This window comes from Lygodium microphyllum, chromosome 6 (assembly GCF_053477565.2).
Source record: "Lygodium microphyllum isolate KBCC chromosome 6, Lygodium_microphyllum_v1.1.10, whole genome shotgun sequence".
Taxonomy (NCBI): domain Eukaryota; kingdom Viridiplantae; phylum Streptophyta; class Polypodiopsida; order Schizaeales; family Lygodiaceae; genus Lygodium; species Lygodium microphyllum.
The window spans coordinates 159640311-159666392 of NC_141140.1; the positions used below are offsets into that span (position 1 = coordinate 159640311).

The window sequence follows — 26082 nt, forward strand, 5'->3', positions numbered from 1 at the left end:
GGGAGCAAGTCGGAGTGCCGAATGAGATCTAGCTGCCAATGCAAGAGCCCTTTAAGCCTGGCAATATGTCTCGGGACATTAGAGGCCGAATCAAAGAGAAAAGCATTGCGCGTGGTCCAAATGTGCCAGCATCCCCAGTATCTGAAAAAGTGAAATAAGATCTTCATATGTAACTGTGGCGGTGTGGGGTACTTTGGGCGCACAAAAACCCAATCGAAAGGAGTTAGTGAGGACCCCACCACTGCGCGTCAGATTTGCGACAAGAGTGACCAGATATTCTTGGCGAGCGGGCAAGAAAGAAAACGATGTCGGGCCAATTCCGCAGTAGTGGTACAGAAGAAACAATTGCCATTCGAGATTCGACGCTTGGAAAGGGCCGAGGCAAGAGGAAGACCACCAATCATTACCCGCCAAAGAAAGACCTTGCATTTGAAAGGTGCCTTATTCAGCCAGCCCTCCATCAGCGTTGCCTGCCACCATGACAGCGATTTCCGCAGTCCCCAAACAGTATTAGCTTTCACACCCAGCCATTGGTGATCTTGAATGAGAAGATGATACACCTGATTAGTAGAGGCCTTTTCCAGACTCAACCGGCCTGCAAGGTCCCAGTCCTGCCAAGGACGATCCACAGCCAGGGCAAGAAAGGGTTGCCTACCCTGAAGCTCCAACAAAAGCTTTCCCCATAAACCACGGTATCCGCGCGGGATCCTGAAAAGTCTCCTAGCAGTCCGAAACGATGCAAGGACATTGCGAGTGGCAAGGGTAGCATCCGCAATCGAAGTCACACCTAAACGGGCCATGCGGTTAAATCTCGGTCTGAGCTGATGTTTGTCTTCCCATGAAAGTAATCTCGATACTGCCAACAATTCCAGCTGAAAGGAGTTAGTCTGCAAGCGGTCCCCTACTGGATGCCAACGGGCCTTTTGGAGCACCACTTTCCAAGAGCCGACCAAGTGCAGTAACAAAGAGGAAGAGGGACTGGAAAATCGAGAGTCAGCATTAAGGACATGCCACCAGGAGGCCCGAAGCCGTGTGTTACCATGGCGTAGCCCGCTGTCCTCAAGAAAATAACGGGCTATGATGGTCCACGGGTGATGATCCACACACATGGCACGAAAAAGAGACCAACGAAGAGCCAGCATATGAGTTTCTGCATCCAAAATAGCGCCACCACCCATGCGTTTAGGGGTACATGTATGTGACCATGAAATCCACGAAATGCCTGCCTGCAGTGAATCCTTCTTCCATAGCATGAAACGAATGGGATGAGTGAGAGCCTTCAAAGTAGTAGGCGTCCACGGCAGCAATGGCAGGAAATACGTTAGCATTGGTAGCATAATTGTCTGAGCCACTTTGAGGCGGACATGGAATGGCCACGCTTACGACTTCCAATACATAAACTTCGCCGCCAGTTTTTGTGAAATCCACTACAGTAGGTCCTTTGGCCGTACATCCACCCCCAACGGGTATCCAAGATGCCTGACAATGGAGCCACGGAAAACCACCTGGCCCTGCCAGCCTAATGACTGTAAATCAGGCTCTGTGCAACTGAGAATGGCTGACTTAAAGGCATTGATGCGAAGACCAAAGGCCTAACCAAAGAGCGTCCAAACATCTAATGCCTTTCGAATGTTGTCCCTGTCCGCCCGCAAAATCATAAAGGTGTCATCAGCCAAAGATTGGCTAATGAAGTGCTGCCCCAAGGAAGAGACAATCCTTCCAGCTAAGCAGAAGCCGCCATTGAGGATAACATTGAAAGGACCGGGTGAGTCGCCAGGGCAAAGAAGAGAGGACTCAAAGGGCAACCCTGTCTGACCGAGCGTGCAAGGACAAATGGCTCTGTAACCCCACCATTGAGCATAACTCTTAAAGAAGCCGCAGCACTAATGGTGTAGATCAATCGGGACATCCGGGTACCAAAGCCCATAGCAGACATGAGATCTGCAATGAAAGACCAGTCCACATAGTCAAACGCCTTTTCCAAGTCCAATTGAATCAATACCACTTCCTGCCTGGAGTGCCGCGCATAGTCAATAGCCATTTGCACATTTAAGATATTATGCAGAATGTTGCGGCCCTTAATGAAACCATATTGGAGAGGATGCACAATAGCTGGAAGGTGCTTGTGAAGCCGATTCGCCAGCACTTTGGAGAAGATTTTATACATCGAGCCCATCAAAGAAATTGGTCTCCAGTGTTGCAGCTTTGACGGCGAAGGGACCTTGGGAATCAGTTTGATAAGGCCTTCTTTCCATGAGGAAGGCATGACCCCTGTTTCCCAAACCTGCTGAAACATGATCGCCAATGGCTTCACCAACTGCATGGCCGAGTTCTCAAAGAATTCATTAGTGAGACCATCCCAACCAGGACTTTTATCCTTAGGCAGGTGCAACAAAACATCCATAACCTCCTCCTCGCAAATATCCGCCTCCAAAGTGGCTTGCATATCAAGTGGAACCTGCTGGCGGACCAAATGATAGAAGGCCGAGCGGGCATGCGTAACCTGGCTAGAAGGCGAGGGAGAAGAACCAAGAAGTTCCATAAAATAATTTCTGCACATATTGACAATGGTCTGCGGATCAGTGACCATGCGACCTTCCGAATCCTGGAGTCTAGTCATATTTTCGCGAGCCGGAGAAGCATGCAAGGCGCGAAAGAACTTATGAGACTGGCAGGCACTATCTTGCAATGTGTCAGTCAAGTTATGCAGCTTGGCCTGCTGATAAGATTTCAACTGAAATACTTGAATAAGATGGGCCAAACGCCTCTCCAGTGACAGCAGAAAATCATCATCTGGGGAATCCACGAGCAAGGAACGGACCAAAGCCAGTAAGTCCTCTGCTGCATGTCGACGTCGGCGACAAAGAGAGGCATGATGAATCCCATACTGCCGAGCAACCCGCTGCACATTAGAGAGCAGCCGTGCAAATGCAGCCAAGCCGTCAGAGGCGAAGTCCAGTAAGAACCTCTCAATCAATTGCTGCATATAGCCCTGAAAAATTGGATGCTTCAAATAAGAGGAGTTGAAACGTAAAGGGAGCCTATCCAGCAACTGCATAAAAGGTGCAATAGATTGTGCCCGCATCTCAAGCTGGAGGGGGAAATGGTCCGACAACGCATATTGCTGCAAGACCTTCATTTCCAGCATCTCGGGAAGAAAATCATCCCCCTGCATGATATACATTCAGTCCAACCGCGACCAAGTAGTTGCATATTGTGCGGAATGAAAAGTAAACCTTGAAAAAGAAGGGTGAAGCCACGACCAAAGATATTGCTTAAGTACGCGCAAAGCAAAGGAATTCCACACCCGGCTTTCCGGCGTATCCATTACCGAATGCCCTAAAGTGGACTGAGAAGAGTCAACACACATATTGAAATCTCCCATCAAAAACCCCCTTCGGCCAAGTGACATGGAGCCCTGCAAAGTCGACCAAAGATCCCGTCGGGATACGGGATCATTCGGAGCATAGAGGCCCAGCAACCATAAAATCTCTCCTTCAAATAAGACTTCAATTACCAGAAAGCGGCCCTGCACATCATTTTTAACAAGAACAGGCTGGTATTTCTCATGGACAATCATCAGCACGCCCGAATAGTGCGTAGCATGTGTCCCTACATAAAACAGACAGAATCCATAAATCAGCCAATACTGCAAACGAATTCTGGCGACCTGCTTTAGAGGTAGAAGGAAAATCCACTGCCTTGGGAGTGGGGCGGGGATAACGCCGATCCCAGGGTGTAATCACATTACCTTTTGTATCAAACGCCAGCTTAGCAGGTGGGCCCTTGGGGCCGTCTGTATAGACTTTCCTTGTAGACTGATTACGGGGGACAGACGAGGCCATAGTACGCGCAGCCGGCTGTGAAGTGAACATTTCTTTCCTGCGCATATACGTGCGCACGGAATCCTGTGAAGCATTAGGCCCAGGATCTGCCAGGCCTGCATCCAACTTTTTACCTTTTTTTTTACGTGCCTCAATCCAATCAGTGCTACGAGAATTCAAACCCAGGACCTGTTGTTTGCCTTTATCCACGACATTAGGTGGCTGAAGGGCCTCCTGTGTCGGGGCATCAAGCACCATGTCATCCTTAGGCAGCACAACCTGCGCATCCTCGGAAGACGGTTGCCTTTCAGGGCATTCGGCCATAAAATGCACCAATTTACCACATGAAAAGCAGTGGCCTGCAAAGTTGCCCCATTTCAAGCAAAAATGCAAAGGATGCATGCCAGGACAATTGAGGCGAAGCCACGCAGGCTTTTTCCTGGCCGTGTCCCATAACATGCATAAACGGTTTCGATTCATAGCCCTGAGGCTTGGAGGAACCAGCACTGTTCCCACAACTGCCATCGCATCCTTCAACAATGGCCAATAGACCGTCGGACAATTTTCCACTTCCACCCATACTGGGCATTCTCGTTGAAGCAGACGCTGGAAGTCGCCCATAGGGCGCCATGGTACAACATGGACCAGGCGGCGATCAAAGAATAATGGCAACTTGGACAGGAGCTCAACTCGATGTGTTTCCGATTTCAACAGCACCTCATAAAAGCCGCGAGGTCCAAGGAAGATCTCCTCAACACACTCCCCTTGCAATAAATGGTGCATCCACTGGCGAATATGTGAAAGCACTGGGATCCTGCCAGTGAAGAAAAGTATAACTGCACGGTCATAAAACACCGAGAAGGACCACAAGACTGATTTCGGGTCCACCGTGGCTTCCAGCACATCATCAGTTTCCGCGTCAGAAAAAGTTTCATTATTAAGCTGGACATAATCGCCAAGCAAAGTATTGGCAAAGTCCAGCAAATGCTCCCAGTCAATCTCCTGCGAATCCACAGGATCAGAGGCAACCTGCGCATAGGAACGTTCCTGAGGACCCATTGGCTCGTCAGAAGTATGCTTGGAGCGTTTGCCCGCAGGCGGCAGTTCAGAACTTGGAGGCATCTCCTCCGTGCACGGCACCATATCCTCCGGCTCCTCTGTATCGGAATCAGGGCCAAGGGCTGCCACCGTCCGGTCTAGAAAATCCATATCCAGGCCAGCCATACTGCTGTCTTCTCTCTCTCTCTCTCTCTCTCTCTCTCTCTCTCTCTCTCTCTCTCTCTCTCTCTCGGTGTCTGTGGAAAGACAAGGCTGCACTGTCTCCGTGTGCAGGTCGCAGAAACCCAGAGGCGCAGGCTCAAGCACGAACAGAGGATATTGCCTCTCGCTGAGAGGAAGAAAAGATCAGTGCGCCCTGCGAGACGCTGCCACAAACGATGTGTTACCTGGGGCGACCACCACAGCGGCTGACTGGCGAGGGCAGCGTCTGACAGGCGAGGGTGGCGTCCGACAGGCGAGGGTGGCGTCCGACAGGCGAGGGCGGACAGGTCTGGCAGGCGATGGCGGCTGTCAGGCGATGGCGTCTGACAGGCGACAGGGCAGGCAGTCGTCAGGGGCGGGCGAGAGGACAGGCGACAGAGCAGGCAGTCGTCTGACAGGACAGGGCAGGCAGTCGTCAGGGGCGGGCGAGAGGACAGGCGACGGGCAGGCAGTCGTCTGACAGGACAGGCGTCTGACAGGCGACAGGGCAGGCAGTCGTCTGACAGGCGACAAGCGTCTGACGGCGAATAGGACCGACGCGCAGGTCTGATGGCGAGCAGGTCAGATGGCAGATAGGATGGACGGGCACCGACGACGAGCAGGAGCCGCTGGTGTGACACTCGACAGCGAGCAGGAACGATGGCGGGCAGGGTCGACAGTCAGCCGGTTGACGGCAGGGCGGGACACGCAGGCGGCGTCATCGCGACCCGGCTCTCTCTCTCTCTCTCTCTCTCTCTCTCTCTCTCTCTCTCTCTCTTCTCTCTCTTCTCTCTCTCTCTCATGCAACCAATAACTGTTTGAGCTAAAAATGCATTACATTCTGATTAGCTATTTAATATTTATCACAGCCCCAAAACATAATTATTACCAGCATTTCCTAGAGAGTGTCTATGTCCCATTAGTGAACCCCCAATTTGGGGGGATCCACTCAGCCTCATTCTGATTTGCAGACTCTCCATCAGCTGGCAACCATTCTACACTGCTGTCTACATCCCTTCTTGGTGGATACTTCAGTTCATGTTGCAGCCAGCCCATTCTCCAGCCTTAAGCGCCCCCTGGCAACTGTCACCATCATACCTACTAAGTTCCAGGGCTGTTTCAGGCCTGCATTTGATGCTGTTTGCTGCTGCCTTGATCAGCCCAACTCCGACTGACACAAACAGCCACCTGGAACACAGCCAGAAGGCTGTGCTTGCAGCTTTCTGCTGCCGCCCAGCATCTTCTCTCTCATCAGGTGCTGCCACCACTAAACCATATGTGAATCCCCTTGTGGTGTGTCACAACCACCTTGGGAGAGGAGTCATCCACTCAACAACTAGGAGGGAGTCATCAATCCAAAAGCCTCTAAGGCTTAGCTAAAGCAACTAAGGCCCCATCTCCATCAAAGCCTCTGATTTTCAAGGAGGGAAGAGGCCCATCAGTCTAAGCTCTTCCCAGCATTTCCAATCTGCTCACAAGCCTTATTCTTATCCTTTTTATTTTTAACAAAACACAAGAGAGTGTACGATACAAAAGTGGGTACAATCTCTCCCCATGCATTGAGACGGCTCTCCTCAATGCATGTATTTAGTTTATTCAATTTTCTTTTGCCCAAAATAAGCCCCTTTACAAAAATATAGCAAGATTTTTGCTAATGGAGCTTGCTTACTCAAACTAAAGCTTGCTGATTGAGCTTGCTTACTAAAACTAAGGTTTTGAACCTTCATGTATCAAATGAATAATCAAACTCTAATGCTAAATGATAGTCCAATGCCAATGCTAATAAATCTCATAAATAATAATCGGCAAATAGTAGGCAACATTGTAAAAATAAATAAACCCATCAATGTGTCTTTAATGAATAAATCCAAGGATGCCAATAAGTAGCAATATATTTTAGATGACCCAAAATCTGCTAAATGCTCAACCCGGCACTGCAAACATATCCTCGTCTATCTCTACATATCAACAAAGTCTAACAACAAATAGAGTCACTGCAAGAATCAATATATAAATCATTTTCTAACAACACTAGAAATATAATTATGAAACATCAGTTGTTGCCAAAAACAATTAGTCAAGATACTCCAAGGGCACTCAACTAATAAAAAGGGTACCGCATTAAGAACTCTTTACCCATGTAAATGCTAATACTCACCAGTGTGTATATTACGGAATAACCACTAATGGAAACCACCCACATACACGAGCTAGTTTCACACTCAAAAAGGACAAATATCTCCATCAACTTTCTGCTCAAAGGAGAACTATCTAAGGCCATCATCCCTCTAGCTAATGGCTCATGGCAATAGAGGGACACCAATTGATCGAACACTTCAGCTTGGCTAATCAAGGCATCCTAGAGCTCGATAGATATGGCAATGATAAATGCAAAGGAGGATACATCAAATCATTGCTCATGCCATAGCTGGACCACCCACGTTCTTCTCTACCTAGGAAGAGATTGACACTATGCTTTAGTGACCAAGGAGGAATTTTCTGAGATGATATGTACCTCACACTGCCAGCTACTTTCTTTTGTTATCAGCATTTAGATTTAGATTTCTTTTGTTGTATTCTCTCTCTCTCTCTCTCTCTCTCTCTCTCTCTCTCTCTCTCTCTCTCTCTCTCGCATTGGGTCTCTTTGTAGGGTGAGGGAGCACAAGGATTAGAGATGACTAGGATTGCTTTTATTGGAGCTCTGAGTTACACAAAGAAACTTTTGAGGAGCAAGAGAGAGAGACAAAGGTAGAGCCAATGAACCAATGGATTCTGACTGATTTCTTAAGTACTAGCTCCAGAGCTTAATGAATTTTTTTGTTAAGATATGTGGATGAATCATGACCCCCTCTCTCATGGGATCAGATGCACTATTGATTAGTCATGCACCTATTCACACCAACTAGAGATTGAGACTAGCAGATATAGGACAATACCTTCTAGGAAGGCATATGCCAGATTTGTTAGCTAGAGCTAGAGATAGAAGGGCATGACATTTGCCATCATCTAGCCTAATACGAGGCCCGGAGGCATTTTCATTGTCTCTTTGGTGACAAGTTTGGGCCAATATCAAGAGACATGGATTACATTGATCATCCCCTGTTAGAGCCTCTTTCTCCTTGAGATACTATTGCTTATAAAGACGATGAGTACTTATAGAAGCCCTCCTCAAGAACAAAGCATCAATACATCAAGGGCCTATCCAAAGGGATCTTATATATTTTTCACAAGCACCATGGCAGCTCCACAGCAATCTCAGTATCATTCTACATCTACACGATGGATTTTGCTTAATCGAGCAATCCAACTTGGCCAATTTAGACATCCTAGATCCCAATTAACTAGAACTTCTAAATGAGATTCACCGGCCTTGTAGCCAATGGAAGCAAAAACGGATCATCTAGTGAATATAGTAGTAAAGAGTGGACCAAAGCCAACATTCCTTCAGCAGCCTGCCAACGCCGCCTACAAAGAGAGGCATAATAAATGTCATAATGCTGGGCAACCCTTGGCACATTGTTGATCGATTGCTCAAAAGAGTCGCTGCCCCTAAAGGGTAAATTAAGTAAAAATCTATCAAACAATTGTCCCATATAATCATTAAAAACCGGATGCTTCAAATAAGATGAATTGTAATGCAAAGAGAGCCATCCCAAAATTTGCGCAAGAGGAGCAGCAAGGCGTGCAAGCATGTCAAACTGCAAAGGAAAGTGGTCAAACAACGCATCTTGTTGCAGCACTCACATATCCAAAATCTCTAGTAAAAAGGCATCATCTTGTATAGACATACATATGATCCAATCGAGACCATGTGGCAGTATGCTGTGCTGACTGAAAAGTAAAGCCCAAGTCTGATGGGTAAAACCAAGACCAAAGATCCTGCTTCAAACAACCAATGCAAAATCATGACATGCACGGCTCTCAAGTGCATCCATTACCAAGTGCTCAAAGGTAGACCGTGAATGATAAACAAACATTTTAAAATCTCCCATCAGCACTCCCGATCTGTCAAGTGACACAAAGTTTTTAAACAGTCCCACAGATCCCGTTTGGATGATGGATCCTTTGGTGGATAGAGCCCAACCAGCCATAGAATCTCCCCTTCAAACAAAGTTCCAACAATCAAGAAGCAACCATGCACATCATTCTTAACAAGAACCAGCTGAAATTTCGCATGCACGACCATAAGCACACCTGAATACTGTTGTCCTGACCCCCCTGCATAGAACAAACAGAACCCATGGCAATCCACAGTTTTTCCTACTTCACCAGCACTCTTATGCTCACAAGAGCACATAATACATCCTCTGTGTGTGTGTGTGTGCACGCACGCACGCATGCACCTACATGCATACACGCGGTCTATCATCACCTCACATTAATTGTCACCACATGTCACTATCATTGTCCTTGCCCATTATCATCATCATCATCATTGACCTTGTCATTGTCACTGTACGTCATTCTCCAATTTCAGGTTGTGTGGATAAAGTTTGTGCCTAATGTGATATGCAGAAGATCTTTGGCCAAGTTTTCAGCATAGGAACAATCTGTTACTATGCCAAGGTATCTCCAGCTTCCAAGAAATTGCTGCATATATTCCTCCACTTTTGCTGAAGTTCATAAGAAGAAAATATGTTATCCAATTAAGTAATAACATGCTTAGCTCCTCTTGTTTATGTGCATGTAACTTTAATTGATTTGTTACATGGGCAGTTCCAGTCTTAGGCAACATTTTACAACCTGTCAAGGCTACATTCATGCAAGGTGCCGAGCCAAGGGAAGATAAAGAGTTAAAATGCCAACAGAATCAACAGTTAAAATGGCTGATCTTGAGGAATTGATCGAGGAGCAAACTGCCAGAAAAACCTCCCAGGGGGAACAATATTGCACAGCCAAGACCTATAAGCTAATGTACCTAAGAAGTGTATAATTCATTAACCGCACAGAAACAAATTGTGCCATATTGAGAGTTTACAAATTTGCAAAATAATAAACCACTTGAATAGAAAAGTTGGCAGAACCATATTGATGAATGAGAAACAGTATTGAATGGTGTTCTATAAAATAGCTTTAGCATTCACATGAAGCATGAAATTTACAACCTGTTAAGATAAAAAAACAAGACTGAGATGAGGACACTAACCAGAAAAGAAGCAAAATGTTCTGAGGTCATGACGGCATTGAAACCAACAACAGGCACGAGCGCTGCCAACAAAGTTCCTAAAATAACCTGCCAGTGTCACAGAGTTAAATCAAGACTTGTTTCAAAATCAAAGTATGCACACAGTACAGTCACCCCTGCATTGTGGTGATCTGAGGTTGGAAGTGTCAAAAAAATGGTAGGTTTTGGAGGTGTAAACAGAGGCACATGCAGCACTTGGAGTGAACTTCATAAAAGTCAGTACGTACTGTAGAACTGGATATTCTGCTGCTGAATTTACAGTGAATATCGGTAATCCAGACTTACATTAATTGCATAAGTTGACCTAATAACAACACAAAAGCCTTCCAATTCACGTTTTAAATACTCTTTCCAACATAATAACAATACAAAAGCTTTTCGATCCATATTTAAATACATTTTTTTGACAGTAGAAACCCATCCCTTGACTGCCCAACTTAGTATTGAAGGATAGTATGTTTACCAGGGGTGCATATGCAATATACAACCTTGCTGAAAATCTGCCTGTCACGATACATAACAATACGTGCATTGGAATTAAGTTGATGATAAATGTATAGCCTCCCCAGGAGCAAACCTGTTAGAAACATGAAATTGTAGATGCTGTCAGTGTTGTTAGCTTAGGAACAAATTACTTTTGGAATAAATTGCAGAAAATAGACATAAGACTACTTACCATATAAAAGTAGGCAAGAGAATTTAGGGTAGCATAGAAGAGTGAGCCAGTATTCAGTGTCTGCAGTTAAACCACCACAAATGTTAGGCCTTTGGAGTCACCACAAAATGAGAAATTCATGGCATCAAAGAACAGCATGATCAAAAAATAGCCTGATAACCAAAGGATAATCAAAACCAAAACTCCATAACATGCATCTAGACCAAAAGGCTTTAACCATGCTAGCAAACACATGCACACACACAACAATCAACCTAAATCATTATTGCAAGGAACTGCAACCCTTTGCTGATGGAATTGCAAGAATGCAGCCTAATATTGCTGTCCCCTGATCTTTAGTGCAGGTAGTAAGATTGCAACCACCTTTATATACAGGAAGAAGGTGAAAACCAGAGCAAAAATTGCAACTGCTTCATTATCGTATGAGCCTGCAACAGACCGGGACATATATGATGGAACCTGCATGACAGACAAGACAGGATAAGGTAAGCATCCACAAACTAATGACGTTGAAATCAACAAAACCTACTGAGAAAAGTCATCAGATGACTTTTCTCATGTCGAATACCTTTAGAACATACCATTGCAAGCAGAACTGCTGCAGCAAGACCTGCTCCAGTGCCCTTTACTTCCTGTTGTGTAACAGGAACTTTAGTGAAACTTGATTTCAGTGAGTTCAAACAGCTGATGTTTCAGTACAGCACAAAAGTGGACAGGTAAATACGGCTTAACAGAACTGAAGTAAAGCAGAGCTGGTAAAGGTTGTGATAGTGTGCTACAGAAGAGAGAGCCTTGTAAGGGCTTGATTCCAAGTAGGATAGAAGACAATACAATTAGAGTAAATGATCTCATGCCTCAATCACTCACAACCAAGTAGGAAGGAAGACAAAATAATGAGAGTAAATTATCTTCATGATTACTCCGAGCAAATAATTTAAAATGAGAAATTTACAAAGAATGATATATGATAAAGCAGGAGGTAATAATCTGAAAATCATGCTGCGAAGCACCACCTTTGTCAAAAGAAAGGTCGCCCATGATGCATTGGCCGAAAAGATGGGAGCAGTAAAGACGCAAACAGTTTCCACTGATAATGGAATATTCAAAGAGTTGAAAAACCTAGATATTCACCATCAAAAAAAAGTAAAATCAGACCATCTTTTTCAGAAACCAATAGCAGCATCTGCATGTGTGATATGCTAAAGGTTACATGTAAACCTACCACCACATAAACCCAGCTGTTAATGTCAGACCAGGATAGACAGTTCCTCCAATCACACGCCCAAGTGGGTACCTGCGAAGGTCAGCCCTGTTAAATTCACTGCAGATTACTGGAAAAACTTAACGGAGGCAGACTTTCAAGCTTACCAGGTGCGATCATCAAACCAGTTCCAGAAATCATAAATCCCATTTTTGGAGAGGTACTGCAAGATGATCAGTACAGCATTTTATGAGAAAGACCGTTACAAACTAGTTACATACAAAACCAACACAGCAAAACCCTGTACATACAACAAGCTAACATAAAAATATCATGTATCTATATCAATAAGATGGAAGTTCAAGCCTCAAGATACTTCACTTACTTTATTATGTAAGAACATGTTTCTACTTGAGGTTTTTGGGAAACCCTAACCCTAATCTCCAAGATGCTATAGTGATCAAGGATGTCAGTGGGTTGTCTTACAAACCCTTATGCTGGTCAGATGGTAGGATATTGATGTATAAGAACCTTCAATTTTCAATAAAAGCTATTTCTTTAAATATGTGTCTGTGCTGCAGTATGGTTGTCATAGCAAATGTGGTGGAAGATTTAAAGCATTAACAGCTTAACCTATGTTGAGGAAGATCACTGCCTTTGCCAATGTGGTGCAAGCTATCAAAACATTTAAGATGACAGAGTGGAAAACTAAATTATATATTTAAGAGATGGTAGAGATGGACTAAAGTGCAAACCTTAAACAATGGACCATGGTAAATTGATACCATTTGCATGGAAATGTGGGAAGTCCTCCTATGATCTAGATAGATGGAAGACATACAATGTAAAGAGAATGATGAACAAGATCTCCCTAGGCACATGCGCTAAAATTGCTGCATTGATGTTCTTGGTTTGGACATCTACGCATTCATAGTTAAACCTTAAGTGAACCAAAAGTGGCATTTTGCTGATTGAGTTGATTTTTACTTCAAGACATGGTAAATATCTAATTATTTCCTGAATAATTTGACATATATTGGCCTTTGGATGTAGATATCAACATGGAGTTGAATCCACTTGCTCAATCACCACCAAGGGAAGTATCTAAGGTAAGGTCCTCTTCGAACACAACATCACAGCTCACCACCACTTTGCCAATATCCAGATCGTAAGAGTTTATAACCTTTGGTTATATGATTGTAACCAACAAATACATGCCGCTTGGACTTGGCATTGATTTTCCAGGTTCCTCCTCTTTTTCTTATCCACATGGACATGGGCATCACATCCAAAGATGTGGAAGTGGGTAACATAAGGCTTTCATCTAAAGAAATCCTGATAGCGAGTCATATCGTGCAAGCCGAGAGTTAGTGACCTATTGTGGATATGAATAAATACACTTCAGCCCAAGGAAGATAACTCTTGGTGCTCTACAACGGGCCATCTCCAGCATGGTCCAATCCTGTTGCTCCAGAACACCATTCTACATCAATGTATTGGTATAAGAAAACTCCAACTTGATCCCATGTTGTCTTCCAAACATGTCAAATTCCTTTGAGATAAACTCGCCACAAAATCAGCTCAGGCCCTTCTAAACTCCAAAGGCAATTTGTTTCTCCACAAAAAACTTCCACTCACAAAATCGAGAAAAGACTTTCGATTTTTACTCCAATAATTAAAGACTAAGCATATCTATAGAAGTCATTAACCAAGTTCATAAGATATTTGGCTTTTAGCAAGACCGTCATCCTAATAGGGCTGCACAAGTTGGTGGTGAATCAACTCTTAAGGAAGTAAATGCATGTGTTGAGCTAAAGTATGCTTTACAACTGATTACCATTTTTCAACAGCCCCAAAACACGCTCAATTAATTCAAAACGCAAATTTAGTGCACAGTTCGAGAGAGTTTCAGTGGTCCCCCAAAACCCTAATTTTTTTAAGCACCCTTCAACATCTATAAATAGACAAGCTGCCCACCATTCAACCTAATCCTTTGGTGCAGGTTTCTCGCTCTACAGTGCAGATTTCAGCCATCAGCCCATCGACCATTTGCTCTCCAGCCATCATCAACTGCAGCCCATCACTATCCAGCCCTAGGCGGCCTGTTTTCAGCCATCGCCTTACTATTTGGAGGTCTCCATCTACTGTGTCATCATAGCACCTGATCAGCCTGCATTTTCAGCATTTGATGCCAAGCAACAGGCTGCTGCCATCTCTCCCACCAAGCAACTGCTGCAATACCTGTGTTTTTGCTGTCCAGCAGGCCATCTATATCAACAAACACCTCTCCTATTGTCGCCTTAGTTTCCTGACACTCTCATGATCAACGTTTGGTATTTCCTACACTTCAACACTCCGATTGGTGGTTACTACACTTGAGATCCATCTCCGGTGGACCTCATTCTCCGACACTGCATTGCTCTGCCCTTAGGCATTCTATACACTCTTACATTCATTTATAGCATTCATTCACTTCAAATTTTCTTCTCTCTATGTTTGTAAATTGTTTCTATGTTTGAGTTTTGAGTTTTGATTTTTTGCATTTTGCGTTTTGCGTTTAGGGTTTGAGTTTTGTCTGTCTCTATCTGAGTCCTTGTGTTTCAGTCTTGGTCATGCATGCTATGTTTCCTTAGTGCAAACCCTAGCATATCTTCACATGGTATCAGAGCCGGTGCTCTTCTAAAGAGTATCCTGCGATGATTGTGGAGGCTAGTCTTTGTGCGAGACTCACACGCGACTCGATTCTAACTCATAATGTCTCAGGCATCTTTTTCTACAGATCCTATGACACCCTATCAAGCTTCTCCATCGTTGGAGGCTATGAGAAGGCATTGTGGTCTCACGGAGAAGGTAGACACACCTTCACCTTTACCATCTTCTTCTTCTCGTTTTGGTCATCTTACAAATAAAGAGTTTGAGGAGTACTTTGTTAGCAAATATGTCAGCTCATGTGTAAGTCTGTGCATGCAAAGGTTGGGGACATTATTTAGGATATTTTAGGCATTTTTTATGGTCTTCATTTCGGTCATATTTAGCATTTATTGCTGGCCAACCTGATCATACTGAGGACATATTTTGGTCCTATATATTCAGGCTCCTCCTACTCACTCAGTGACTCATCTGCCCATCACACATGGAGACTCCATGGAGAGGAGCCAATGCCGGTGCCCACGCAGCCAATGACTCACTATTGTATGCAACTGTCTTGTGTTGGATATATGGATTCCATTTCTTGAGCATATACCTGAGTTCTCATATGTATTGTATTCTTCAGTATTCTTTCTTTCCCTTTCTCTTTCGTCTTGTGTTTCAGCAGTTTATTATAGCATATGTTTACGCTTTCATTGCTACTCCACTTCTAACATGGTATCAGAGCTCAAGTTCTATGCTCCTGTTGTATTTTATTTGCTGATTTCAGGACTGTTTTGACCATTGCTGATCAGGCGACTGTTGCTCCAACCAGGCAACCTGTTTTTCCTGCGTTTTTGATGACGTCAACATCCGTATAGCCTACATCAGCCCCTCTCCTGCTTACGTGTCAGTTCCAACTTGCATTTTGTTGTTTTTGCATCTCCTCTTGGCTAGATGACTGCATTATCAAGCCGTTTTTGCTAATTCTGGCTGATTTTTTGACTTTTCGCAGAAGTTTTCTTCTTGTTTTGGTCAGATTTTGGTGAATAAAGCATGTGAACTCTCATTTTCTGCAGTCTGTGCTTGTGGTTTGGCCGTGTTCCCTCTCCGAATACCTTCTTTTCTCTACTTCTCTTCTAAATCCTTTATAGATGGCTCCTCCATGCACATCCACTGATGATAAGTTGCATGGATCTTATTATCTTACATGGAGTGTTGTGATGAAGGCTTGGTTTATACAGAAGCAGTTATGGTGCATGGTTTGCGGAGCTACTGAACTTCCTCAGCAACCTTCTCCTATTCAAGCTGATTTTGATGATGACAACTATGAGGAAGCGGTGCTTACATGGGATTCGGATGATGCCCGTGCTTACTCGGCCTTACTTCAATGTATTTCCAAAGAAGTCCTAACGGCGGTTACCTCTTGCAGGACACCTTCTGAAGTATGGACGAAGTTGCAGCCGATGTATGCGGCGCCTTCCACCATGAGGGCAATTACTCATTATGGACAGCTCCAACAAATTCAGTTCGAGGTCAATGATACTAAGCAATCTTTTCTACTTCGTGTGACCCAAATCCAAGACCAACTTCAGCAAATGCAGTGTCTGCCCTTCCAAAGGCTCATCTTATTGGACTCGTACTCTCCAAACTCCCTATAGTGATCAATGGAGTAGCGAATGCTTTGAGGGCGTAAACATCATCGACTCCTGTCAGTTTTACACATATGACCTCGATGTTGCTTAAGCATGAGGAATCATTGCGGTTACAAGGGAGGCTTTCATCAAGTTCTAGTAAGGCACTTGTAGCTTCAGAGAGGGGTTCGAAGAAGAAGTCGAAGACCCAGTGTTACCATTATGGGAAGAAAGGTCATTTACAGAAGGCTTGCACACTGTTAGCAGCTTCCAGGAAAAAGAAGGAGAAGAAGACAAAGCAAGATGTGGACTCCGACTACAAGTCATCATCTGCCTCCGACTCAAACTCCAATCCTTTGGCCAAGGAGAAGTCCAAGGTGTGGAAAGGATCTGCTTCTTCGGATCACAGGAAGGGATTGATGGCCCCTTCCTCAACTGCTTTCTAGTGGTGGTGATGACAGCATCCCTCGTGACTCTCTAGTGCTAGAGAGGGAGTGTGAGAGGGTGGTGAGATGGGGCAAACCTGCCTCATCTATACATCAATACAAATGCACAAGATCCAAGGAGGGACTTCCCTGACGCATTGATTGAAATCTGGCAAGTTCAAATCAAGGAGCTAGGATTGGCATCCAAGTTCATGATAGATTGTTTATTTGACAGAGAGTGGGTTTGGTTCCTAGTCATGAGCTCACGAGGGGACACTTTGGTGGTTTGGCCAAAGGCAGAGAATCCATGGTCACATATGTTCCAGATGCATTTTTGACAAGATGGTCATGTATGCTACTGAGAGACATTGGGACAAACACAAAGGTATGCTATGATCTTCTCTATTTTCAGGAGCTAGTACGATCGACATTGACATCAAGTTCTCTCCAAGGCATATTGGTGGTGGCTTGATCACCCACTCCTTGGGTATCCATGGTTCTACTTGGTGGTGTTAGAGATCATAGCCTGACTGGAGGGCAGGCAGCTGCACAGTCGGACCAGCAGGGCAGCTGCACAGTCGGACTGTGCAGTCGGACTGCCACGTGGCAGTCCGACTGCCTGCAGCCCAGGCAGTTTTCGACTATTTATAGTCGACGTTTCCAGCAGTCTGGCCACTCTTCTCTGTCGCAGATTACAGACCGGTGCCGTGCAGATTTCTGTCTCTGTTCACAGATTTCAAACAGCAGACAGTGCAGACTGCAGCAGACTTCGAGGTGGACAGCAGGTCGCATCGTCGAGGTGGAGACACGCAGTCCAGCGCACTGCGCCCGTGTATATCTTTGTATTCAGCATTCTTTATACAGCAGATCTTCATTGTCCACTGTCTCTTTCTCTCCCTTCTCTCTCTGCGTTCTCTCTCTCTCAGTCCTACGCTTCCGCACCGCTGCACTCTGACATGGTATCAGAGCAGTGTTTGAGGGCTGACTGAGCGCAGAATCAACCTGAAGGGGAGTTTCCATCGCGACACAAATTTGTGTTTTTTGCGTTTAAGGGCAGACAGGAGTGCTGCGCCTTGGAACAAGGCTGAAACGAGTGTGGGCGCACAGGAAAGGAGTACAAGTGGTGGATTTGCTGCTGTTTACTGCTGTTTGACGCGGAGGAAATTTGAGTTTTCAACCTAAAAGTGCAGGTTTTGCTTTTTCATTGCCTCCGGCGGGTGAAGAAGCTTCGGGACGCGGAAGAGCCTTAGCAGGCTGAGTTTACCCAGTCAGAGGGGGCTGCTTTTGCGTTTGAGAAGGCATTGCAGGTAAAGATGTCTACAGAGATGGACTTGGAGTTCCAGGCGATTATGGACCGGAAGGTGCCTGTCTTACCGGCTCTTCCTACAGATCAGAAGCTCGACGGCGACAACTACCGCATTTGGCGCGTTATGATGTTGGCCATCCTTGAGTCCTATGATTTGGCGGAGTTGGTACAGGAGGATATTGACCGGCCTTCGGTAAGAGATGAGTTCAAACTCTCTTCCGATGCTCGTGCGGAGTTGGCCAGGGCCCAGTCTCATTGGGACAAACTGAATGCCAGGATTCGATCCTTTCTCTTTCTATCATGCACTACAGCCGTGATCGCTCACATCGAGCACTTGACGGTGGCTCGTGAGATATGGCTGGAGCTTGATCAAATGTACAATCGGATGACCCTAATGAAGAGGGTTTCTTTGGAGGTACAGATGCGGACCTTGTCCGTCAATAAGTCTTCTTCGCTAAGGGAACACATTAACAAGCTAAGGCAGCTACAGATGCAGGTTCAGAATGCGGGGAAGCCGATTTCCTCCGAAGACATGGCGATCACACTATTGTCCCAGTTGCCGCCACGATTCGGTACATTTTACTCTGCCCTTATTGCTTCAGGGCGAGAGTCTACTCTTCGGTGGGAAGAGTTGGTTCCTATGGTCTTGGACCAAGAGGAACAGTTAAAGGGACAGAATGCTTCCAAAACGGAGGCGTTGACAGGTCAAGCCTCTCAGAAGAAGGGGAAGGACCAAAAGAAGAAGAAGGGGGATAACAAGTCCAAGAAGGACAAGGAGAAGGACAAGGACAAAGACTCCACATGTCATATTTGTGAAAAGACTGGCCATTGGAAGAAGGATTGCCCTGACAAAGACACGAAGGACACCAAGAAGAAGGATACCAAGGATTCTGGAGCGGTGGCTGCACCCTCATCAGCTGCATTTCTACATCTAGTTGTCATTGAGGACGCTTCACCGAATGCTTCTGATGCTGCGATGACGGCTCCCCAAGCTCGAGAGTGGATTGTTGATAGTGGTGCCTCACGGCACATGACTCCTTCATCAGATGGTGTTGCCCAGCTGCGACCTTCGCGTGGGCAGGTCCTCATTGGGGACAGCTCTTCAGTTTCTATTGCAGGTCGGGGTAAGATGCAGCTTATTCCGGATGGACGAGGTGGCACCCATACCTCAGAGGTTTTGCATGTACCAGGATTAGGATACCATCTCCTTTCAGTTCATAAGATTTGCTCCCTTGGTCTTTTGGTGGAGTTTGATAGTTCTACAGTGCGAGTCCTTGATCGTGAATCGAGGAAGGTTCTCTCATCCGGATATGAGGAGAACGGCATTTACAAACTGAAGTCGTCCACTGCTCTCTCTACTCTTCTTCTTACCTCACAGTCACAGTCTGAGTTATGGCATGCTCGGTTTGGTCACCTGAACTATGACTATCTTCGGAGGGCGTCACGTGGACAGCTTGTTCGAGGGTTGCCGGATATAGTGGTGAGCCACCAGCCATGTGTCTCGTGCATACGGGGGAAGCAGCATAGAGATGCCATTCCCCACACCGCTTCGCGGCGGTCTACTTCACCGATGGAATTAGTATCTACGGATCTATGTGGCCCTATGAGGAATGAGTCCCTGCGTGGAAGCTCGTACTTCATGCTGATCGTGGATGACTATAGCAGGATGACATGGGCCTCTTTTTTGGCACTAAAGTCAGAAGCTTTCTCGCACTTCAAGGATTGGCTTCTCTTTGAGGAGAACCGATCAGGCCGGAAGTTGAAGACCTTGCGATCCGACAAGGGAGGTGAATTTGTGTCTGATGAATTTGCTCGGTTTTGTGCAGATAGAGGAATTCACCAGGAGTTTGCCCATACCAATACTCCTCAAGAAAATGGTATTCTAGAACGGAAGAACCGCAGTGTGATCGAGATGGCGCGCACCATGATGGAGCACCGACAGACCCCTCAGGTTCTGTAGGCCGAGGCTGTGGCTACTGCCGTCCACATTCTTAATCGATCCCCTACTTCGGCCGTGGAAGGGATGACTCCATTTGAGGCTTATTTTGGGACGAAGCCAGATGTTTCTTACTTTCGAGTCTTTGGGTGTGATGCTTATGTTCACATTCCCAAGGCTCACGGTGATAAATTTGAAGCGGCTTCCCGAAAACAGGTATTTGTTGGCTACAGCTCCCAGTCCCAAGGCTACCGACTGTATGATCCCGTCAAGCGGGATGTGTACACTAGCCGTGATGTACGGTTTGTGGAGGTTCCGGCTACTTCAACGGGTGAGGAGCATCCCGTTCTTGGAGATCGAGGAGAGAGTTGGGCTCCTTCGACAGTTCCACTGGAACCCGTGCCTTTTGATTATGATTCTGTTTCTGACACAGAGTCTATTGTTCCACCGGACCCTTCTGAGGAGTTACCACCGGTGGATATTCCAGAGTCTTCTGCTGATGGAGAACGACGAGGGGAGGTTCGGCCTCCTCCTCGCTGGGCCCGTGACACACTCCGTGATTCAGGGATCGAGGGGGTTCCTGAGGAGTGGGGACCGCAAGATGGTCCGCGGCGGTCACGGAGGCACCAGGCGCATTCTTCGGAGCTTGTTTGCTCCAACTATTGTTTGATGTCCCGTGTTATGCAGGATCGAGAGCCCACCTCCGTGAAGGAGGCTTTACAGTCCGCCCCATGGAAGAAAGCTATGGAAGCTGAGTTGGAGGCTATTGAGAGGAATGGCACTTGGTCACTTGTGCCACGCCCCCCGAAGAAGAAGGTGATTGGAGTCAAGTGGGTCTTCAAGACCAAATATCTCAGTGATGGTACTTTGGATAAGCACAAGGCTCGCCTTGTTGCTAAGGGTTTTGCCCAGCGCCCAAGGATTGACTGTCATGACACCTTTGCCCCCACAGCTCGTATGGCAACCATTAGAGTTGTTCTTGCTTTGGCTGGCCATAGGAGATGGCCTGTTTATCAGTTGGATGTGAAGTCGGCCTTCCTGAATGGTGATTTGAAGGAGGAGATCTACGTTGAGCAGCCTCCTGGCTTTGGTTCTTCAGATGGGAAAGTCTACAGGTTGAAGAAGGCCCTGTATGGCCTCAAGCAGGCCCCGCGAGCTTGGAACGAGAAGATTGATTCGTTCCTCCAGTCTCAGTTGGGATATCGGCGGTCCAAGGCCGATCCGCAGCTGTATGTTCACACTTCCGAGGATGGTTGTGTGCTGTTTGTATTATATGTTGATGATTTGATTGTCACAGGTGATGATGCACAGCCGGTCCAGGAGACAAAGTCAGCTTTACATCGGACGTTCGAGATGACGGATTTGGGGCTACTTCATTTCTTTTTAGGCCATGAGATTTATCAGTCTCAGAGGGGGATCTTTCTCTCCCAACAGAGATATGTACAGGAGCTCTTGGTGTCTTTTGAGATGGAAGATTGTCGGGCCCTCTCTACTCCTATGGATCCGAACTGGAAGGCCACTTCCCATTCAGCTTCTCCTTTGGCGGATGCGTCCCGCTATCGACAGTTGATAGGGTCCTTGATTTGGCTTCTCAACACCAGGGTTGATCTATGTTTTGCTGTTGGGCTCTTGGCAGGGTTCATAAGTGAACCTAAGACGGTGCATTGGTAGGCTGCTCAGAGGATACTTCGGTATCTGAGGGGGACGTCTGATTTGGGGATTCATTACCCCGCAGGGACAGATGGGTCACATCTTGTACTTGCAGGGTGGAGCGACTCGGATTGGGCCGGTGACGTGGACCACAAGCGGTCTACAACAGGTTACTGCTTTACTTTGGGTGCAGGTGTTATTTCATGGAGTAGCAAGAAGCAGCCCACGGTAGCCCTTTCGTCTACTGAGGCGGAGTATCGGGCCGCGTCTTCCACCACATGCGAGGTTGTGTGGCTTCGGAGATTGTTGGAGGAGCTTGGGTGCCCCCAGCCTCGTCCTACATTGCTGCGATGTGACAATGAGAGTTGCATTGCTTTGGCACGGAACCCTGTTTTTCATGCCCGGACGAAGCACATTGAGATTCAGTACCACTTCATCCGAGAAAAGCTTCTGGATGAGACCATCACTGTGGAGTATTGCAAGACGGAGGACAATCTTGCGGATTTGTTTACGAAGGCGCTTCCTCAGACTCTACTTCGGCAACATTCCAGATCCCTCAGGCTTCTGCCCTGTCCAGGCTCTGAGAGGGGGTGTTAGAGATCATAGCCTGACTGGAGGGCAGGCAGCTGCACAGTCGGACCAGCAGGGCAGCTGCACAGTCGGACTGTGCAGTCGGACTGCCACGTGGCAGTCCGACGGCCTGCAGCCCAGTCAGCTGCATTTAATGCAGCCGACCTATTTTCTGGCGCCCTATTTTCAGGCAGTTTTCGACTATTTATAGTCGACGTTTCCAGCAGTCTGGCCACTCTTCTCTGTCGCAGATTACAGACCGGTGCCGTGCAGATTTCTGTCTCTGTTCACAGATTTCAGACAGCAGACAGTGCAGACTGCAGCAGACTTCGAGGTGGACAGCAGGTCGCATCGTCGAGGTGGAGACACGCAGTCCAGCGCACTGCGCCCGTGTATATCTTTGTATTCAGCATTCTTTATACAGCAGATCTTCATTGTCCACTGTCTCTTTCTCTCCCTTCTCTCTCTGCGTTCTCTCTCTCTCAATCCTACGCTTCCGCACCGCTGCACTCTGACAGGTGGTTCTATGTTGTATGGTTTATGATTCATTCTCATTGTATTGTATCAGATCACCCATGATCTAAGAGGTGTTAGCAGATATATCAGCTCATGTATAAGCCTGTGTTTATTTAGGATATTTTAGACATTTTTTATGGTCTTCATTTTGGTCATGCTTAGCATTTATTGCTGACAGACCAGCATTAAATATTGGTAGACCTAATCATATTGAGGACATATTTTTGTCATATATATTCAAGCTCCTTCTCCTCACTCAATGACTCATCTACCATCACACATGGAGACTCCGTGGAGAGAGGAGCCACTATCGGTGCCCACGCAACCAATGACTCACTATTATATGCGACTGTCTCATGTTGAATATATGGATTCCATTTCCCGAGCATACATCTGAGTTCTCATCTATATTGTGTTCTTCAATGTTCTTTCTTTTCCTTTCTCTTTTGTCTTGTGTTTCAACACTTTATTACAACATATGTTTATGCTACAATTGCTGCTCCACTTCTGACATACTTGTGCATAACGTATAGTTCAATTTACACTCCTCCAAGGAGTACTACTACTCCGTCTGGACTGATTGCTGAGACTGGCCATCTCTCGGAGGGACCACGACATTCAATGCATCAAGCAATCCATCTCCTTTATCTCAACCAAGCCTTATGTCAGGTTTGTATAACCCTTTTGAGTCGTATGAGCCAAAACCCTCTCTTGTTTCTCCTTTTGGTGTGCAAGAGCCAGATGGTTTTCACTATGTTAACTTTAATAGAGGAGGCTCTCGAAGCAAACACCCTTCATCAAGTATATCTCTACCATCTGTTTATTTGAGTAAGGAAACCACACTTCTCAACTCCCTCCCATCCCATCACTATCTTCTCCACATTCAGATCTACTCACATTTTCATTCCAAAATCTTGGATTACTTTTCACTTCCGTTCCAAGCACACTAGGGGTTGAATCTTCCATCTTTGCTCGTATCACTTTCTCTTCATCCATCCCACCATCTATCTGCCCTCCATTCACTCCATCTCCTAGTGTATCGTTAGGGGGAACCCCACCCTTTTAACATTGTACCTTCCACCTACCCCCACTTTACCACACCCTTCCGCTCTAGGACGGTTGTGATACCATCCCCCTCACTACCCTCGAACACTCACAAACCCCCCACACGACCTTTCAGATCCAAGGATATCCATCCTCTACTTATGGACTATCATCACACATCCCTTCAGTCATGCACCCTAAACTGTCATCGCTTCTTGGATGAAGACCACACACATCCCCATCTATGTAAGTCCATGACCTAAGAGTAAGCTAAAGTCCAAACCTAGAATGTAGAGGGCTTTGATTGTCGAATCTTGTCTATCAAGAAGAAGTGGAATCGTGCCCACACCTCAAACCCTATTGACAATAGTTCTTGGAGTCATATGACTCCTCGAGGAGATTTGCTATAGGATCCTCGTCCATCACACAATATAGTCACTGTTGGTGACATTTCATCGATGCCTACTAGTGATATTGGCACTCTACTGCTATTGCATGACCATCATCGAACAATGTTTTGGAAGTCCTACATGTTCCAAACTTGGGCTTACCACTCCTCTCAATTCATAGCCCCTTACCAAACTTGGTACCCGAGTTGTTTTCACCAAGCAGGCTGTCTTTATTGAGGATTCTTCTTTAGGAGCCAGTTTAGTGATAGGTTGGTAGGAGAGGGCTTTACAAGCTTCATTCCCCTTTCATTGTACAAGGGCCTCCGAGGAAGTCCTCTATAGCTGCACCCATTCCCTATTGTGCACCATCTATCCCACAAGGTCCATCCCATCCCCCACCATCTCCCTTGGTGGTTCCCTCGTACCCCCCATCCTTTTCATGGGGGGACGATATCAGTGATGCAATTGTGGATTCCCTAGCCTCTTCTGTTTTAGGGGGGGTTCCCACAATCATGAGGAGCTTCTTCATCAATGGACTCCATCAACTTTGGTACTTCTTTTGCCACCCTAAGATCTATTTCATCTTATTTGGCCTTCTGCCATATCCAAGACCTAAGAGGGGGTATTGGCAATCATGTGTCATGCAAAGTCTTCTCCTACTTGTAAGCCAAAGTAGACAAGGATATTAGGAGCTTTGACACTTAGTTTGTCATGTGTTTTGACAAAGGAGAGCTCTTTCTAGACAAGACAGATCTTTCTAGAGCATGCATTTCTTTTCAATAGGACTTAGGAGCTTCCACACTAGCTTGTTAATTTTCAACTCGATGTATTTCATTTTCAATGGGTTTGGACTGCATTCACACTAGCTAGGATATGGCGGCACCTATATATAGCAATCCGCTATTTTTGGCATATGCAACTATTTATAGCTATCCTCCACACTTGGCTGGTCATTCACATGTTTATCCTTTGCAAGTTTCAATGCCTCTTGTTGAGAAACCACTTCTTCAAAAAGAGTTGGCGCCCTCATTATGGGCACTTTATCAATGGGCGCCCACTCAGTGGTGTGCCAACCTAGACACCTAAGGCCTATAAATAGGCTACCTCTTCATTCATTCACCAATATCACCCACACTCTTTGCGACTCTTCTTCCATCATCAAACACCCTTGCCTTCCCTCTCCAACCTTTCCACTACCCTCACACACCTTCAAGAGGACATTGCGGTTCGTGGCTCCTAGCTCTTCTCCATCACCATCTTCTCCCTTAACTTCAAGTGCCATCATCCCTTGCATTTGGAGCATCTTCCACCTAGCGTCACCATCGCTCTACTTGGCGTCAACACCCTTCTCCTTCAAGCTCCACCTTCACCTACGTTTTTTGGTCTGGAGGCTTCCCCACCACTGTCTGACATCATCTCCTTCTACTTGGCGTCAACATTGCTACCTTGGCATCAACATTCACAGCTTAACATTAGCTTTCTCCTATCAGGCGTCATCCATCTTCTGCATTTGGCAGTCCAGAGGGCTTCCCCTTGCCTAGCAATTCATCATCCTCTCCCTAGTGTCAACCTTCTGCACCTTGGCGTCAGCCTTCTAGCACCTAGCATCAAGTTTGCGGCCCCTGCCACTTGCATTTTCTAGTCAAGAAGCTCCTCCACCTTGCATTTGCAACTGCCAGGCTTCTAGCATCATTTTCCATTTGGGGTTTTGCTTCCTGGCACATATCTTGGTGTCAAAGGACTATGCTTCGCTCCCTCAACAGCCCGTGATCATCTTCTTCATCCATGACGACATCAAAGAACTATGCTTTGCTCCCTCGATAGTTGTCCTTCACCTCCTAATGATTATCTCAATAGCC

General features: G+C 46.1%; 1 protein-coding gene across 1 annotated transcript in view; it reads right to left on the reverse strand.

Moving 5' to 3' along the window:
• Positions 1 to 26082, reverse strand: part of STT3A (staurosporin and temperature sensitive 3-like A) — a 74508-nt gene that overhangs the window by 45504 nt on the left and 2922 nt on the right. Inside the window, exons 3-10 of the mRNA XM_087680337.1 lie at positions 12293 to 12348; positions 12147 to 12218; positions 11938 to 12043; positions 11506 to 11556; positions 11288 to 11383; positions 10925 to 10984; positions 10712 to 10825; positions 10210 to 10296 (exon numbers count right to left, since the gene is read on the reverse strand). Coding sequence (XP_087536463.1) covers positions 10210 to 10296; positions 10712 to 10825; positions 10925 to 10984; positions 11288 to 11383; positions 11506 to 11556; positions 11938 to 12043; positions 12147 to 12218; positions 12293 to 12348 — 642 coding nt within the window. The remainder of the gene's footprint in view (positions 1 to 10209; positions 10297 to 10711; positions 10826 to 10924; positions 10985 to 11287; positions 11384 to 11505; positions 11557 to 11937; positions 12044 to 12146; positions 12219 to 12292; positions 12349 to 26082) is intronic.